An 18886-nucleotide genomic window follows, 5' to 3' on the forward strand; every position below is an offset into this window, starting at 1 on the left:
TTCTTGCTCAAATTGTTTCACTTGGCAATTAGTACAATACTGATATTATGATGGATTTTGCTTTTATTGCCATCATCTATCATTTAAAACAAGCAGTACTATTCATAGGGATAAAAAGGACAAAAAAACGCTAATTTTTCAGTAAAATGTAGTAATTGCACATGGCTGTGCATAGTGTGTACTACAATCACTTCTGGGTTAGTGCATCATAAAAAAATACAGGTACTAAATTGGGATTCTCCCATTTTTTTAAGTTCAGATATGTTAAGCCCTGATTGAACAGATGTCAAACATCTGTCTCTTCCTCACGCTAAAACAAGGCTCCCGTTCTAACCTGGTTTTGTAGGATCAGCCTTTCCACACTCAGGTCAAATAACAATTTGAATAAGCCAAAGGTTAGTTCATGCTCTCAGAAAAAACTTGTGAGACAGCTCTTCCTCACATTTACCAAGGCTCTACTTAATATTTTATCCAGAAACCTGGTACAAAGTACTCTGTCACATTTTTTTTATAAACTCTTGGGCATGTAATTTAGGATAACTCTATTCTTGTTTAACTCAGCTGAGGATCTGTCCTTGTAATATAGTTGACAGGATCTCTTTCCTGAAAAACTGGAAACACTTCTTTCAGGTTGGCAGAGAAAAATAAGTTTCATATAGCCGAGTCTTAATAAGAACATCTTCCTTTTAAAGATTCATGATGAGAACCATTAGATTCTGCTAGGAAAATTATATGAACACAATTTGTTAACATTGTCAAGTACCAACTGCTGCAGCAAATGCAGACGTACATCCTTAATGCCAAGCTCAGTGCAAGGATAGATTCATACTTCTTGGTTTTTTTGTTTTCTAAAGTGTCTTATCTAGTCATTTCCCTTTGTAAACATGTTAAGCAATTAACAGCTTTTCTTAGCCCATCAAATCCTCAGCATTTAAGAAGAAGGGAGTATTTTGTTTTACTCTTTTGTTCTGAAGTTTCTTCACAACAATAAGGTTTCCACCAAAATAAAACTTGGCACTTGGGTCACATCTAAGCATCACTGTCTCTGCTTATGCCATAACATTCTGCATTTATTAGACCACTTTTCTGCTGGTGGTATTGGCACCATCAGCTCAGGCCACTGTAGTTGAATACTTCTTAGGATAAAACCCACTCCATTGGCTCTTTTGTCTGAGGCAGGTAAGAAATTTTTGAGACTAATTTAAGAAAAAACAAGAAGGAATGCCTTGCATAAAATTAAAAATACTGTTTAAATAATTACATGAAGAAAGCTCCACATTTCAAAGTAGAAGGTTCAGTTTTGTCTGTGAGTGTTTGGTTCAATGAGAAGAATATTTTCCTCTCCACAGGAAAAATCAACTCAAATTTTCCTAAAATCAAAAGCCTTTTTAAGATCATTATGTTTAAGCTCAGAGCTCTTAAGATAACTGTACAAGCTCCTCTATCTCCTCACAGCTGCTGGTCATCTACAGAAGAGCAAGGTATGCAGGTTTGGGGAGCAGAACCCTATTGCAACTACTCTCCTGAGCTGTAGATGTTGGTTTTGCTTATAGGAGCTTCTGCACTCACACACAGAGGAAATGAAAGCATGAATACAGGGGCATGGATTCACACAGCTTAAGTTTCACCTAGGATCCCGGACTATTTCCTCTTCGCTTGTCCCTTGGAGATATTAGGCTTTCAGTGGAACATAGGATGTGAAATACAACCCAGATTGCATGAGGAAGTAGAACATATACCACATAAAGCAAATGCATAAAGGTGGGAAGCAGAAAAATCAGAGACAGACAGTTAACACAGGTTTTGTGGTAGAGGGGCTGGCTTCATTTCAGTGGTTTATTACTCACAACACAGAAACTGAATTTGTTAATATGGAGAAAATATTTAAAGGCACTAATGGATGATGGATGCCTAATGGGTCTCCCTTTTCAATGTGGTAAAGTGTACATTTGCCATATGTGCTTTTAAAGGGTTTCCTTTTTAATTACAGCTCAGCCCCTAGAGGAAACAAACCCTCGAATTTCCATGAAAATCAATGAGTATTTCAAGCCCTCAACAACTGCCAAGATCAGAAATTAAGCTAACAATATATGTGCAATTATGGTATTGAGAAAACATATCCCTCCTCAAGTTATGGATTAATTAGTACGGGCCTAAACTGATTGCACTTTCCATGGTCTGAAATGAAAGTCAGCAAAGTACAAATTTTTAGCTGTCTTCTTAAAAACAAAAGTTTAAAGACCCATCACGTTTCAACAGATACAGTACTTCAAAACACAGAGAGAATCTATGACTTTCTGGTATAAACTACTGGTCAGGAACTAAGTCATATAGTCAGTAAATTAGGAAAATAATTTTAGTTAATAAATAGGAAACAGATGTCAGAGACAATGAACTTTGTTTCTCTGTTTAGGGTCAGTAACATATTATGTCGAGGCAATAAGTCACCAACAACACTAGCATAAGTGCTGAAAAGAAAAGGATAATTATATGGAAAAGGTCAAGACCTGTATAACACTTGAAAGCCAAAAGCTGCAACTTTTCACTGTAAGACTCTAATGAGGGGGAGGGGGAGAAAATATTATGTTGTAACTCTTTTAAATCTAGCCCAAAAAACAGAAAATATTGGGCTCTGCAAGGAAGCAAAAATAAAGTAAAATTAAAGATATATACAGATCTAAGCAAGATCTTGAATAAACCTGATTCAAAAGGACTGGGATTTCTAGTGACCCAAATCCCAGCCTGCTGGCTTACATTGCCACTTCTCCCTGAAGCGGAGTGAGAAACTGGCAGCTAAATAAAATGGTTCCAAAGTAAACAGACTGATCTCCACACCATGTTCATAAGGATGGGCAAGAGCGCCTCCTGTGTTGTACTGCATACAGTAACACAATCTGATTCATCTGCCTTCTCTCTTGAATACGTAAGATTTTCTCTTCTCCTGACATCTATGTCTGCCTAAAAATTAATTGAAATCAAAGTCATGAAATGCTCAATATAAAAATAGAAAAAATTCTAGAATAAATAAATAAATAAATAAATAATTTCTAAATGGAAAGAAAAGAGCTTCTCTAGAAAGCTTACGAACCAGATGAGACTTCCTTTGACTACTTCAGCTGAATGTATTCTGACATATCACTCACGATTTAGAGGTGGAACATGATGAATCAAGTCCTGACCCTTAAAGTTACTATCAATAAGCATCATTTTGGCTATAATTCAGACTACAATCAGACATGAACCTAAAACCAACCAACCAAAATACATTATGGTGAACACTTCCTCAAATATTTTACATTGCTTGCCCGTTTACAACCAGGTTGCAGATGAATATACTGGTAAAACTACCTGTGACGAGCTTTCAGTAATGATTTTAATAAGATCGGAAGCACAACTACTTTCACTTCAAAATTTTTAAGAATGGTGCTATGATATCGCAATGAGGGATTCATGGAAATCTTGCAAAAAAAAAGATAAATGGCACTGTGAGAATACCAGAAAACTGGGGAGATGGGGGAGAAATTAATTGAACCTGCACTTTTGATAAATATTTATTTTTTTGCAGAAGAAAAATGCACACTTGTTTGAGCTGTCATTATGCTAACCTATATCCTATTTTTCATATTATTAGTAATACATAATGTGGTAGTTTATATTCAAAAATAAAACCAGAATGTATATACCTCATGTATTTATCCAGAAATACACTAAGGTTACTATGGTTACGAAAAATCCATTACCTTTGAATACAGAATGAAAAAGTTTGACTTAAAGTGTGCACTATTTATTATAGCGATCATCAACAGCCTTCAGGAGGTTCTCTAACTGGATTCATTTTTCAGTGTCAAAACTGACCCACCACACCAGTAGCTTATGGCCTGTGCAAAGCAAAGAAATTTGAACTATATGAATTTTTAAATATGTTTTATACTAACTCAAGATGCAGAAATGGCTTTGAATTTTAAGGCCTTACATTACAAAGAAAGTAGGGTCTTGGTACCCTTTCCCCCTGAGTTGTCCAATATTAAATGTGTTATTTTTACTTGTACCTATTAACATATACAAATTCTGATGGGTCCAGAATAGTGCTTATGCTGTACTATGATACTTCTAGCTCCATATCTTGAGCTTTTTATTAATTTTGTTTGTTGTTTGGATAATGTCTGAACAAATAATTTGGATACTTCATTAAACTACACCAATTACATTAAAATAGGAAGACAGATTACCACGCTTCACTGTACTGCCAAACAACAGGCATTTAGCTTCTATGTAATAGTTTAAGAATCCTGATATAACCTGGCTATTGGCACACAGCATAATTAATATTAGAAGAAAACAGATTATTAGTTTATATGTTCAATAAATTAATTAAACATGGACTATTCAGGTAAGCAATGCAGTGTCCCTCTCATTAAGAATTCTAAGAAAGACAGGAAGAAAAACTATTAAACCTGTACATAATAACTTGTCTTCAACAGCTTGCAGTTTACTTGCTTAGAGAGCTAGGTGGTATGAGATCAAAATGTTATAAAACCATTAAATATATTACTCGAATCCTGTGAAAGAGGACAATACAGCACAAGGTTTAGCTATACCATCCATGGTGGTGTTAATTTCTGTGAGTCCCAACAAGGAGTTCTATGAAAGATTCTTTAAAAAAATAAAACCATCAGGGTTTAAAGTGCATCCAGTCAATTTTAGAATTATTTTTCTTTTCCTCTGAAATAAGAAGAGGTTAATCATACAATTATTCATAGCAACTATGAGGTACACATTATACATGCAAACTAGTAGAGAACTCACCTTTTACAACATATTTAGTTCCATTTCCAGAGTAAACTGGTATTCCATTCATATATAAAGTATACTGTGTAATAATACCGTTTGGTGTTTTGGGTGGATTCCAACTCATCAGCAGGAATGTGGGAAAGGATATTGCTGTAGGTGATTGTACATCTTCAGGGGCTGGTGAAAAAAATGTATAACGTTATATTATATTGTCTTTCCACAGATAATAAAGAATTTAGGTGAGAAGCTACTACCAGAATGGTTTTTGGTAAAGCTGAAATTTCAGAAGAGATTTTATGTCTGCAACATACCAGCATTTTGAGAAGCCTTCTATTTTATGTGAAGATTCCTAGCCAAACAGAAACTTCTATGAAAGATGATGGTATACTCCTTGGGTTTAGGAGAATAATAATGCTTCTATAATTTTATCTTTCCAGCTTGATAACACTGAGCAAGGTGAGAGGTACATGATTTTAGTGCAGTCCTTTTTTTAATACAAATTATTTTCTATTCCTTCATGCTTTTTATTCCTAATTACAAAGGGATCATTCCAATCACAGATGCAGGCAATGTGTTCTTAGGCACTACCCCTTATTTCAAACTTTTCATAATTCAATACACTTAGTAATGTTTGTTTAATGTAGATTTTATACATATAATATACTGGAAGTTGGCAATGCATAATAATTTAAAAGTCGAGTTCTTTCACTGTTCCAATGAGTTATATATTAGAAGCACAAGGAATCCCACTGAATATCGTAAGGAGAGCAGAGCTCGGGCCATAGTCTGGGAGAAATATCTTGTAATTTACAAGCTCTGTGCTAGCAATTTAAAACAATAACTAGCAGTGGCTGGCAATGTGAAAACAATATAAAGTAATGAATGTTTCAACAGGGAAACAGGGATAGCTGGAGGGCGTGATATGGTGTCGGTCTTCTGTATCGCCAATTTATTGTTACTAAGAGCATGCAACAAGAGCATCCAAAAATAGAAATTCCACACATTGACTTTTTGTTCAATTCTTCTGAGAGATAAAACACATGTTCCCCATGGCTTTATTTGATCTCTGGGGGGGTGGGGGCAGGGGAAAGAAAAAGAAAAAAATCTACTCTTGCCTAAACCTTTCCAATAGGACACATAAGGATTCCTGCTTTATTCACTAAGCTGATAAAATAAGACATAAACAATTTATTTTTAATTACTATGTCACAGCAGAAAGAAATATGTAAATACTGTATTTCATGTTTACATCACAGGGTTCAATAACTATTTGGTTGTCAGAGGCTGCACCTTTTCATGGAGAATGCCACCAGACAATCTCAGTTTATTTTGAACATCCAAGAGGCAATAATTGGATTCTGATTTGATTGGTGCTGCTGGCAGTTGTTAACATGGTCACAACAGAACTCTGTTCTAGCAATGTTAGACTGCAATCTTCAGTACTGCCCTCGTCAAGACAATACCTTGCATGGCTACCTGCTTTGGCAGCAATTCAACACGCCAGCATTCTTTTAATTATTACGGCTATAATTCACATGACTTCATGCCAAAATTTTATTTGCTTTACTGGTACTGTATTATTACCTAGTTTACATGAGAAGATAAAACAAAGAACTGTGGGAGGGAGGGAATTTTGAAAACTATTCTGCATCATGGAAGATTAACTACTGTCCAATAAATACGTGTCAAAGTCTTCATTATTCTACTGGTGTAGATTTGGAGTAACTGATTATTTTAACTGGATTAACATGGCTTTAGGATAGAAACAGGAGATGTGGACTTCATGTTTAATTGAGAATGAAGTTAGATATGTCACTGATATTTTCGGAGCATCCGTAATTGATGTGTATTACTTATCAGCTTAGTCTCTAAAGTCAGAACTGAATGTATTTTTTCTTTCTTCCTGGTTTGTTCCTAATGTAAGCATAGGAAGCATTAATTTATACTCATAACCTTTTAGTTTGAGCACAACAACCTGTGAAAGTGTTTAGAAAAAAAAAGGGAAAATCTGAACAACAATTAATAAATAACTCAATCGGCATTTGGTGGTTTCATCACACTGAAATAATTGTTGCCTATTGATGGTGTTTAGCGGTTAAAAGAAACCATGGAAATCAACCATTTGATTCTCAATTTCATACTGTGCCATACAATCAATTCTTTTTAGTCAGACTGTCTCTAGATTTACTTCTGAGCCATAGTAAAATGAGGAAGCTTTCATTAATCTTTCAGATGCTTCATATTAATGACAAGGCTCTTGCATGAACAATGTAACAGCAATTAAAAAGCCCATTAATCTGCATTACAGCTATTAAAGATGCATGTCATTAAAGGGTATGGAGTTTGATTCATTTTCGCACCCCCCCAAAAAATGGAGCAATTACGGTCTGGCAATGCACTTTGTCATCAAATTAGGTTGGGGTTTTCCAGCAAATGGCTTTGCAGCGTTTAGCTCTTCTCCTGTTTTATTATTCATGACTGAAATGTGGAAGTCAAGACCTTTGAAATTACTTTACCTTCTTGTGGAGTGGAGATGTTCAATGCATGCAAGCTCTCAGTACAGCCAGCCAAAGTGCAAGCAGTTAGGGTTACAGCATAGTTTGTGAAGGGATCCAAGCCTGTCAATATGCCTGCAACACAAGAAAGCAAGGTGTTGTGCATGTACATTGTACAGACTGATTATATGCATGCATGGACAGAAGTAACATAAAGTCTTCTGTTACAGGCTTCCACTGTCACAGGTGGAAAAGGAAAATTATTTCAAGGTTTCATTCCTATCATCCATGACTTAAATTTTGCAAAATAAATTAGGAGTATATGGTATTTTATTCCATTTTAAATACTAAAGATGCAGCTAAGTTTCTTAAATTATGCTACTGTAACAGACACTGCTTCAAAACTGAGGTGTATATTTTAATGTAACAATGATAATAAAGTAGTTCTTTTCTTAGTCCCTGTCACACAAAGTTTTTTCAGTTATTCATTTTGTTTTTCCAAGGAATTTTCAATGTCTCCCAGAACAAATTTTTTTCAATACTTCCTCTCCAACGTTGCCCCTATTCATCCATAAATTGAAATCTTTTTTGTATGAAACATTCCACTTATCTTCCACTACTTCAGACCATACATTTGCTATACTACTACAGTAACATAATTCAGGTGACACTGTACCCAAGGGTTTACAAGAAAAAAAGATCGGCAACCTTCTGCTATTTTAGGTCCTGCTTATACTAGTGAAGAAAAGTTACTAGATTCCCACATATCAATCAGCTCCTTGTCATAGCAAATACAATAAACCACTGCTTACCACTTCAGGAACTTAAACAATATTTTGAACATCAATATACAGAAGAATTATGAGGGGAAAAAATTGGTTTACCATCATTTTCAGAAACATCAGCAGCTCTCATTTCAAACAGGTCCAACAATAGGTCCAACAATAAAGTAATAAGAAATATAAATGCAGTAGTAATTAAAAGAAGGCCAATTCGTGTCAAGTTTTATTTCAAACCATGTTCTCACCTCAACTCTCACAGCTCTCTAGTAAAATCAATGTGGATTTTCATTAAAAAAAATAAAATTTCAGCAAAATGTGTCCTTTCAAAACTGTCCAACACTGCATTTTGAAAGCAGCTTAAAAAACCCCAGTACCTCAAAGAACTCCCAGCATAATATGTACATGAACAAGTAGACAAAATTAGTCCTTATTACTACTTGTCATTGGGTTACTACACAGAATGCAACATAACTTTGCATATCATTAAAAAAAAAATCTTTTTTCCCCACATAAGCCCTTTATAATCATAAAAAGGGCCTGGAGAATTTGATGTTGGAAGTTAACAGTTACAGAATAAATACATTTTTTTCTGAGTAGAACAAAGACTGTAAAGGTTTATATTCTGTTTACTAATAGGTGTGTTCACATGGAAAATATGAGACTAGCTTTCACTGAATTAGTAATGTTTGTGCTTTTTCTTGCAATCAATCAAAAAACTTCAAAGGCTGGCATTGTAATTATCTTTCTATTTGAATTTTCTGAGGTGCAGTTCCACTCATACACATGAAGAAATATTCAGAAGTAATCACTTATACTTCAGAGTAATGTTAAACTAAAACTAGCTGATCAGCATCTGCTTGCTCTGGTTATAGCTTTGATTTTGCAAATCCCCAGTTAACAGCAGAAAGCTGTACTGACATCTTACTATCCAAAGTAAATGTGACAGGAAAGGAAAAGAACACTGTGTCAGCCACCACCTAAGCAAATGTCCCTGTAGTCTTCCTGTGATGGAAGGTAGATATTTTTAAGAGCCATCAAAAAGCCGAAAATAGGAAATAACAATGTTTTCATAGAATGGTTTGGGGTGGAAGGGACCTTAAAGATCATCTAGTTCCAACCCCCCTCCATAGGCAGGGACACTTTCCACTAGACCAGGTTTCTCAGAGCCCCATCCAACCTGGCCTTGAACACTTCCAGAGACGGAGCATCCACAACTTCTCTGGACAATCTGTTCCACTGCCTCACCAAACCCACAGTAAAGAACTTCTTCCCAATAGCTAATCTAAACCTGCCCTTTTTTAGTTTAAAGCCATTACCCCTTGTCTTTTCACTACACACCTTTGCAAGAAGTCCCTTTCCAGCTTTCTTATATGCCCCCTTTAGGCATTACTATCCCTGTAAAATATTGGAAGTACTGGAATCTACACTAATTCTTCATCACAGAAATTCCATTAGTTAAAAAAATATCTTTTTTTACATAAGACTTATTTCCAGATCATAGAGGGTTAAACACAGGAAACTATAAAAGGCACAACTGGAATTACCTCCTGCAAATAAACAGAAGCAGAAACCAAATACTCTAACTGTGACATTTGCAAGTTCTCAGTCAAGAGGAGCATAGTACAGTGTATATGCCACCTCTCTACTCACTCTGCTGTGCTTTAGGAAGCAATTTAGTTTTATTTGTACATTTAGCACTTGTAGCATTCTTTTCTTATAAAGCAGTGAATTAATGCCCCTTGCATTTTCTGATAGAAGACATTCTGTAGGGTCACCAATGGCTTCAGGCACTGAGAGTTGCAGTAGGACATATCCAGAAAGATGCCCATATCTGTAGAAGGTTGGGATTGGGTTGTTTTGTTTACTTTTGACAAAATAGAAAGGTTTCATATAAAGCACCTGCAGCAGAAGAGAGTGCACAGGCAGGTTTGCAAAAGGCAGTGACAATTTGCAAAAAGAAAAAAAATAAAACCCACAAAACCCCCAAACAAGTAAAGAAACCCTTTTGCAAAAGGAGTTTCATGTTTAAAAATTCATTCAGCAGAGGCAGCAAATTAAAAAATTATTTGTTTGTTTCCTAATCAATGTTTTTCCTTCACATGTACTCTTGCCCTATTTTCTTTCAACAAAGAAACAGATGTGCTGCATAGGTAGGCAATAGAAAGTGCACAGATTTTATTTACATACTTCAGCAAACTACTTTTTTCTCAGCTGCCATCCTATCTGTTTGGCCAGCATCCACTGTAATCTGTTCTCCTTCATTATGTTAATCTGTGGGCGGAAAGATTTCTGTCATCTTCAAATCGCTTGTACAGCAATGGTAAACACCTTGGCCTGTCTGTAATTGGACAGGTGTCTGCATTGGTGTCACCCGGCTTTTAATTCAATTAAAGAACTGGCTGCTCTGCTCTCATTACCCACTCATTTCCTCTGCACTTTCAGTCAGTCAGTGAAATTTACACTCAGCGCCTGACTACGTTAAAATACGAAGTCAGCAGTCCCACAGCAAAGATCATCACTGATACACGTGAATTAATTTATAGCACAGCAAAATAAATTTTGCAGTAAAAAATAGCCTATGATCCAATGAAGTCAGCTGACAGCTTTAAAAAACTTACCCCAACTTCTCAATTATCACGCTCCCTGACTGGCACCTCTTGTCTATACCCAATAATTGTTGATCTGATAAGAATCCATCGGGCTTTCCAAGATGGGATGCTAACAAAGCAAAATTTGGCCACAATTGCATGTCTTCTATTCAAGTTAACAGGAGAGAGGCAGATAAATTGTCACTTTGGTCAGGAGATAGAATTAGAGACATCATCAATATTTAAGATGAGGGTCAACCTCACACATTTGGGATATGAGTCCCATTCATTCAGTCTGCCACCACAGAGCAGCTGAATCCACCTAGTCTCAAAATTTACATCATAGGCTACGTTCAAAGCCTTAAAATCCACATGGGAAAGTGGAGACACTAAATCATTCTAACACACCATCCTATCTGCCCAAAGAACCTTTGGAAATAAATTAAAGTTCTAACACAGACATTTTGACACAGTGACCCCATGAAACTGAATAATGTCATTTGTTAAATATGAATGTAAAGTTAACAGTCTAAAAGAGTGATCTGGAATCACACCTAGAACATTAAGCCCACTTTATATGCAAAACTAGTATTTAATTCTCTATACTTTTATTTAAATGGTCTTTAATTATTTGCAATATTGAAAGTTGAGGTTTAGAGTTGTGTCAGAGAGAAAACGCTAGGTTCATTCTAGCAGATAAGAGACAAGAACATTGCTATGGACAGTAGAAAAGGGGTCAAAAATGGGTGCATGGACTAGTCAGAGTGAGTTGCATCTTTATATCCACTCCATTCATCATCCTAATGCATACAGCATATAAGAAGATTAAATATCCAGCTTCTTTCCTTCACTTCTCCATAAAATAGACATTTCTTTTGTTCAGAACCTCTAAAAGGGAAGTCTCATATATTTAGGCAACACAGCCATATTCCACAGCATCCTGGCAGATTTTGAGTGGAAAAGTAGTGCTTCTCATCAACAAAAAAAATAAACTGTTCACCACTCAAGTATGAGGGCTAATATTCTGTTCAGAAAAACTGAAAAATAGAATCAAAGGCAATTACAGTATTATAGCAATTTCTTCATCCAGTTTTATGAAAGCAGCTGCTTCACTGTTCCAATCTGTCACCCTACTGTTTCATGAAGTTGCTTCAAAACTCCACCAGGTCTTCAGAGATAAAAAGACACACTTGCTTATTGCAACTTATAGAGCTTTTACTCTGCATAATGGATTAGTTATAAAAAAATATAAATTGAGGTGAGGTTTTCAAAATATATTTCCTGATGAAGTCTTCCCATAAAAACAAAACCACTCACCTACACAGACAACTCACACAAAAAAAGCTATTTAATCTTACAGATGTAACACAAATACTAAAGTTTGCTTCCTCACTTCCATAAAAATTTTGCTCAGCTAACATGGTTGAAGAGGACTATTTTGCAAGGCTAGTTCTAATTTTTTTTAGAGGTAAATTTAGCTAATTATAATCATAACCAGGCATTACTTTCATATGCAGCCTGAAAACTCAGCTTTGCTACTGAATATTAAGATTCCAAACAAAGCTTATCACACATTTGTTTCACAAGTTGAGTGCATTTTGTTGCCAAAAGGACTTTTCTTTGCCAGATTTTTTCATTGTTGACTCCCTAACACTCTATTTCATAAGGAACTATTTTGAAATACACCTATTACAATTGAAACAACACTTGACCCTTAGATTCACCTTAATTTTTGTTTAAGCTTTAGAAACAAAAATTACCAAATCTCCCCTCCCCATACCTCGAGACTATTTAGCTAACTTGAATGCCTGAGGTCATACAGCATCTGTCTAACACAGTCACTTGTGTGTCGAGATGCATCATTGCCACAGTACACTTAATCACAGTCCACTGATCAGAAAAGGAAGTCCTCAACTGACTTTGTTTTTGACAGATTGTAGCAAAAACTGTTTAAGTACATGTGTCTTCTACATACGCATTTCTGAACTGAAAGCCTGTGCACATCAATCTGTCGCATACATCTGCATTTTTAAAGCATCTTCTAACTAAGTATAGTATGAGTCATAAAACGTTGAAGGACTATTGAACATGAGGACACCTATTCCTACTCTTTGGCTTATAAGAACAAAAAAAAAAGTTTACTTTAGTTATTGGATTTAGGTGGCTTGAAAGACCCTTCTTTTCCCCAACAGAAATATTTCATAACAAACCATGTACAAGCTCCACTGGTTTTGAAGATGCAATTCAGGTTGCAGTGGTTGAAAGAAACCTGTTACATTCCCAATAACACAGAGCAACTCTCTAGCTGCTTCAATTTGCAAAAAACCTAGGCTCAACAGAGTATTGATTCTGTAATATCTACCACTATGTTACCCTTGATCATTTCAAACAACTGGTAATGCTCATTTTCTGTAATTTGTTTAATTTTAAAAGTTTGCAGAGAGAGAAAGAAATACTGTCCACCTTTTTGCAAACTTTTTTGAGTATGTCTATAAAAACATATTAATTATCCCTTCTCTCCTGACAAACATTAAAACATTGACTTCTTTTTATTAATAAAAGTATTGGTATGTAGCTAAGAGTTGATGTGATTTTGATAAAATGTTCAGGTTTATTTAATCAGACAATTTACATTTTGTATGAATAAATTTATAAAACAGCATTGGACTGTAAACAAGATTCATTTAGGTCTAAACTCAATCAAGTTTGAATCTTAATATTGTAGAATACTAATATAATTTATGTTTTAAAATTCATATATTGAAAAATATGCCACTAGTCTGCTAAAGCCAGCTAAATGAAAGGAGATGGGAACCTACATTCTGCCACTCCGACTTAGAGTCATTAGGAGCTCAAGCACCACCTGACAACTCACAGAAACCTAATGGGCAAAGACAGGTCTATCGGCTATCCGATGTTGCATTAGCTGCCGCACTCAAACAGGGATCTGAGCAGGGGCTGGGCTGCAGCTTCTGGTATGCTCCTTCAGCTCCTCCCACCAAGACAGATGTGCCTACAGATGGGTGAGAGAGACAGAGAGACCAAATCTCCTTATGACACCCACAGGGACAAAACAGGCCAACAATGAGCATCACAGCCCTCATCATTAAATGGATCTCAATGCATGACACCCCTTTGTGTGGGCACAATGAGTACAGCCCTCCAGATCTCACATGCTGTGGTATGGCATTGTAAAGCACATACTGTCATTCTGGGAAATATTTAGACATCTTCTGTCATCTATCTGTGCTTCTGACCAAAGGTTACTTCAGCAAAATGATGATAATGAGAAATAATCCACCTCAAAATACCAGCCATTCTTGTATTTAACTTGACTCAAGCTGCCAAGCACCTAATGAAGCAGCTTTCAAAAACCATATTTTCATTACAAAGTTCTAGCTTTTATTACTTTAAACATTAGTTGTAAGTAAATATAAACTAAATACACCAAACCTGTTTAGTGCATTATGCCTCTTTGTATCTACATAAAAAGTTTTAGAACATTAGAAATTTGTCTCAGTTTGGAGCAGGGATTTGGGAGTCCTCCTAGTGCTCTAACCCTACATACGTTTACGTTAGTTGGTTTGCAATCCTTTCCTATAAATTTATAAATTCCTATAAATTTACAAAAATCTCATTAACTGTATCATTAGGAATGTTTTCGGTGTAAAACATTTGTGCAAACCAAGAGCTTTCAAGTAATTTCAAATGCGTGAAAGTTATTCCAGCAATTCACTAACAGTTTCACGTGGTACACTCCCCATCGGTGGTAAATTGCTCACAGGCCCCATATAGACCAGAAAAGCCCAAAGGAAACAGCATTTCCTAAGAACTACCTCAGACAGTGACCCCCGAATGCCATCAGAGGCAGTGGTCAGGGCGCAGAGGTTGGTTGCAAAGCCACAGGCTGCTTCAGCAGTGCCGGCTGAGGCCTGGCAGAGCTCTCCCTGAGAGGGAGAATCTCTCAGCCAGCAGCATTTCCCAGAGCATGGGCATTTGCCAGCCTGGCAGCAAGCTTTCCCCAGTCCTATGGCCCCGCTGTCCAGCCCCAGCCAATCTGTCACTGGCAGGTGGCCCTGTCTCCTCTTCTGAGAGATTCTCTAGCTAGAGCACTTTCAAAACCAAGGTGCAGCCCAGACACTTTGATTAACCATATTAAATCATTAAATTAACTTTTCCTGAGATATTCATCTGTCAAGCATAAAAGACTAAAAGTTGAAAAGTAATTACAAACACGTGCCACGGGAAGGAGGGAACGGCTGCCATGGGCTTTCAGAGGGGAACCTGTTGACAACAATTTTCTCGTTACCATGTGTGCAGTCACAACATCAGCCCTGGGCTATTGCAGCAATGACACAGGCAGGATGAACAGCAAAACCACACACACTTGAAAGAGAAATCTATAAGAGGAACACCAATTGTTTGTGAATTCTTTTGAAGCATATTTTATTTCAATATTATTTTCAGGTATCATTAGCATTCTTCACTGCCCATATTTGGGATCCTGTCATTTACAGGCTTGTCAATCTCCTGAATTCTAAAATGAGAGAAATCGGAATTATGGTGGATAAAAAAACCCACCATAGTCCTCCTAGTGCTTGTGCTTGACAAGAGAAGCATCAGAGGATTGTGATCAGTAACACAAAACCTGTTTAGAGGCAAGACAGCTGGGGTGTGTCCCAGGGGTTGATATCGTGGCAAATACTGTTCGACATCTTCATTAACAACCTTGATGATGGGGGAAGTGTGACCCTCAGCAAGTTTGTGGATGATACAAAAGGGCCACTAAGATGAAAAATGGACTGGAGCATGTCTTTTACTAGGACAGGCTGAGAGAGCTGGGACTGAACTCAGGAAAGAGAAGGCTTGGGGTGATCTATCAGTGTTTCTAAATACCAGATGGGAGGGAACAAAGAAGCAGCCAGACTGTTCTAAGTAGTGCCCAGTGATATGACAAGAGTCAATGGACACAAATTGAAATACATGAATCATAGTATCATAGAATATCCTGAGTTGGAAGGGACACACAAGGATCATGGGTCATGATGATTTCAGAGGTCTTTTCCAACCTAAACGATTCTTTGATCATCAAGTCCAACTCCTGGCTCTGCACAGGACAACCTCAAGAATCACACCATCTGTCTGAGAGCCCAAACTCTTCTTGAATTCTGGCAGGCTGGGTGCTGTGACCACTTTCCTGGGGGAGAAGAGGAAATTCCAGCTGAACACAAGAAACCACACTTTTTTACTGTGAGGGTGGACAAACACTGGAACTGGCTTCCCACAGTGGAATATCTCCATATGTGGAGATATTCAAAACTTGACTGGATGTGGTCCTGGGAAACCTGCTCCAGCTAACCTTGCCTGAGCTAGGGGAGTTGACTAGACAATCCTTCCAACCCCAATGATCCTTTGATATTCTGGATTCCAAAGGAAATTAGAAGCAAAAGCTTCTCACGGACCACACTGAAACAGTGTATCTTCTAAAGCCTCTTTCATTTGTTTAAATACTGATACTAATTTATATTCCAAATTTTCACGTCAGCATGTGGAATGCACTGGAATGCACAGGAAAGCAACCCAGCCTCTAGGAAAAAACTTCTTTGATGTGATGACCCTGTACTTCCTTTATCACTCTGTGTGACCAGCTATATCCAAAGTGTATCAATGTTATTACATGCGTCTTTGAAGGCAAGTAGGCTTGCACAGTGCTCCTTGAATCCCAAAAATTTACACTCTAACTTTATACTCTCAGCCTAGAATACAGATACTGAACACCATGTGGAAATATATCAAATAATATATCCAATACACTCCTGGTTCAACAGTCAGAACCTCATTTTAAGCATTACAAGATTACATTTTAAGATTACAAGGGTCAGATTTGGAAGGATTTTGGTTTCTGATGAGTCAGAAATAGGCATTTGAGACTGTGGTATTACAGTCATTTAAAGACTTGTTTTAATATTTAGCTCAGCTTTTCTTCTTCTTGACAAGGGTACAACAGGTTCTTCTGAATTTGACACACACAGGACAGCCTTCTCAGAAATGGGTAGTGCTCTTAACTTTTTGTCACTGTGCAACAGTTATGACTCAGGACCCTACTGAAATGGTTCAAAAGAATTTACAGTTTAAGTATAAACCAAAACACAACAGATGGGCACAAAAAGCTTCCAGGGAAAAAATAAGACAAAGAAGGTTGTCAGTGCCCTCAGATACATTTGCAAGCAGCAGATTAAGTGGTGCCTAGGTTTGACAAGGAATGAAAATTTGAAGGAGGGTGTGGAAAAATGCCAGAGTTTCTTTATCAGTGATCCCACTGAGAGGTGTGGTGCTTTCTTCTCTGCTGTTGCATTAACAAGCCCGGCTGTTTGAGTTACTGTGGCATTTCCTCATGGAACACAACAAAAGAATTTCTAAAGAAATTTACCTGAAATTAGGGAGAAAACAAGTAACATTTTCCTTCTCAGCAAATTCAAAGTAAGCAAAGAGCATCTTCTGTGGGGTTCTGTGTTTATGATAACTTTTGATTAACTAGGAAAGATAATTCAACAGCGAAAGACACCTTTTCCTGGGAGCCTCACATTTGTGGATAACCAGTTCTCAATGTCCACAGACTTGCCCATCTGTGTAGGTTTCCTGAAATCAATGAACTAAGATAAAATAGCTTCAAGAATGGTGATTTAATTTCCGCTTGTCTCAGCTCTGACCTCACCATGAGGACATCAATTATATATTTCATACAATGCCAAAATTGGGAAATACGTAACTAAACTATTGGGTAGCAGTTATAAATAATAAGAGGAAGCAGTCCTTAAACACACAAAACTGAATTGGAAAACTTACTGCCACAGCAAGTTACAGAAGCTAGAAGTATAAATGTATAAAAAAATAAAGACAATTTTACCATAGTACATTAAGTATGATGGTCCAGATGCAGCTTTCAGCCAAACAGCTGAATTTGTATTAACAGGAACACTCACTCTATCCTTAGCACATTTCTTACGTTTTCTTCCTAAGCATCTATAATCTGACATTGTCAGAGAGACCGATATTTGAATACAGACATTCTTAAGTTCTTTGGGTCATATGAGTGGACAGTGTGCTACTGTGGCAAACAAAGCCAGCAGGATGTTGCCTCAAGAAAGGCATCACCAGGAGAGATAAAGAAGTCATTATTCCACTCTACTCAGTGTTTGTCAGGCCACATCTGGAACACTATGCATAGTTTTGGTTCCCACTGTGTAAAAAATATGTGGACAGGCTGGAGAGGGGCCAGAAAAGGGCCAAAAAGATGACAAAAGGACTGGGAAACCTGCCATGTGAAGAAAGGATGAGAGAACTGGGTTTGTTCAGCCTTGAGAAAAGAAGGTTCAGGGGCGACCTTATCACCATGTTCCAGTATTCAAAAAGTGGCTACTCCCTTTTTACAAGGAGTGACATGGAGAAGACAAGGGGTAACACGTACAAGTTACTCCTTGAGAGATTCCACTTGGACACAAGAGGAAAAATTTTCACAATGAGAACAATCAGCCATTGGAATAATGTCCCCAGGAAGTGGTGGATTCCCCAGCACTGGACGCTTTTAAGGTTCAGCTGGACGGGGCACTGGGTCATCTTGTCTAGACCATGGTTTTGCCAAGAAAGTTTGTACAAAATGATTCTTGAGCTCCCTTCCAACATGGTGTTCTATGATTCCATTCTTTTATTTTCCATTATTCAACAGCTATCTGCTGTAATAAAGAACCAAGATCCACTTACTGTCTCCATTTGATACAAAGGTATGTTTTCTTCTTCTACCTTCTGTAAGCTGCGTGCAGATAACCTGTCTAGGCTGGTACAGACTTTTTCATAACCCTGACACATAATCATGGCACAGCACCAACAAATTTAAACAACATTTTTGTTCTGACCATCAGCTGTGAATAAGCTATCTAATACATATGTTTCTACTAGGGTCTTTAAATTCTGCTAATACAATTTGTATTGCCTTATAGCATAAATAAAGAATATTGAAATCAACAAGGTCATCAAAAAAATCGCAGTAAGGATGGAAAGCCCATGCAGTATGTAAGTTCATCACTCACAAATAGTCAAGATATTTCAAACTGAAGAAAGTAAAATACATGCAAGTTTTCCCTTGAAAATGTATGCTTATGGCAGAGAAACAACACAAACCATATATACTTATGTAAAAACTATTACCTGGGCTTCAGGAAAGCAGCAATAA

At 37.0% G+C, this 18886-nt stretch overlaps 1 protein-coding gene across 8 annotated transcripts in view; it reads right to left on the reverse strand.

The window, feature by feature from the left end:
• Window positions 1-18886, reverse strand: part of USH2A (usherin) — a 379012-nt gene that overhangs the window by 205279 nt on the left and 154847 nt on the right. For all 8 annotated transcript variants that reach the window (XM_027681679.1, XM_027681684.1, XM_027681681.1 and 5 more), the window contains 2 exons: window positions 7308-7421; window positions 4807-4968 (listed from right to left, as the gene is read on the reverse strand). In XM_027681679.1, coding sequence (XP_027537480.1) covers window positions 4807-4968; window positions 7308-7421 — 276 coding nt within the window. The remainder of the gene's footprint in view (window positions 1-4806; window positions 4969-7307; window positions 7422-18886) is intronic.

This window comes from Neopelma chrysocephalum, unplaced genomic scaffold (genome assembly GCF_003984885.1).
Source record: "Neopelma chrysocephalum unplaced genomic scaffold, ASM398488v2 Primary Assembly neopelma1_61b, whole genome shotgun sequence".
Classification (NCBI taxonomy): Eukaryota; Metazoa; Chordata; class Aves; order Passeriformes; family Pipridae; genus Neopelma; species Neopelma chrysocephalum.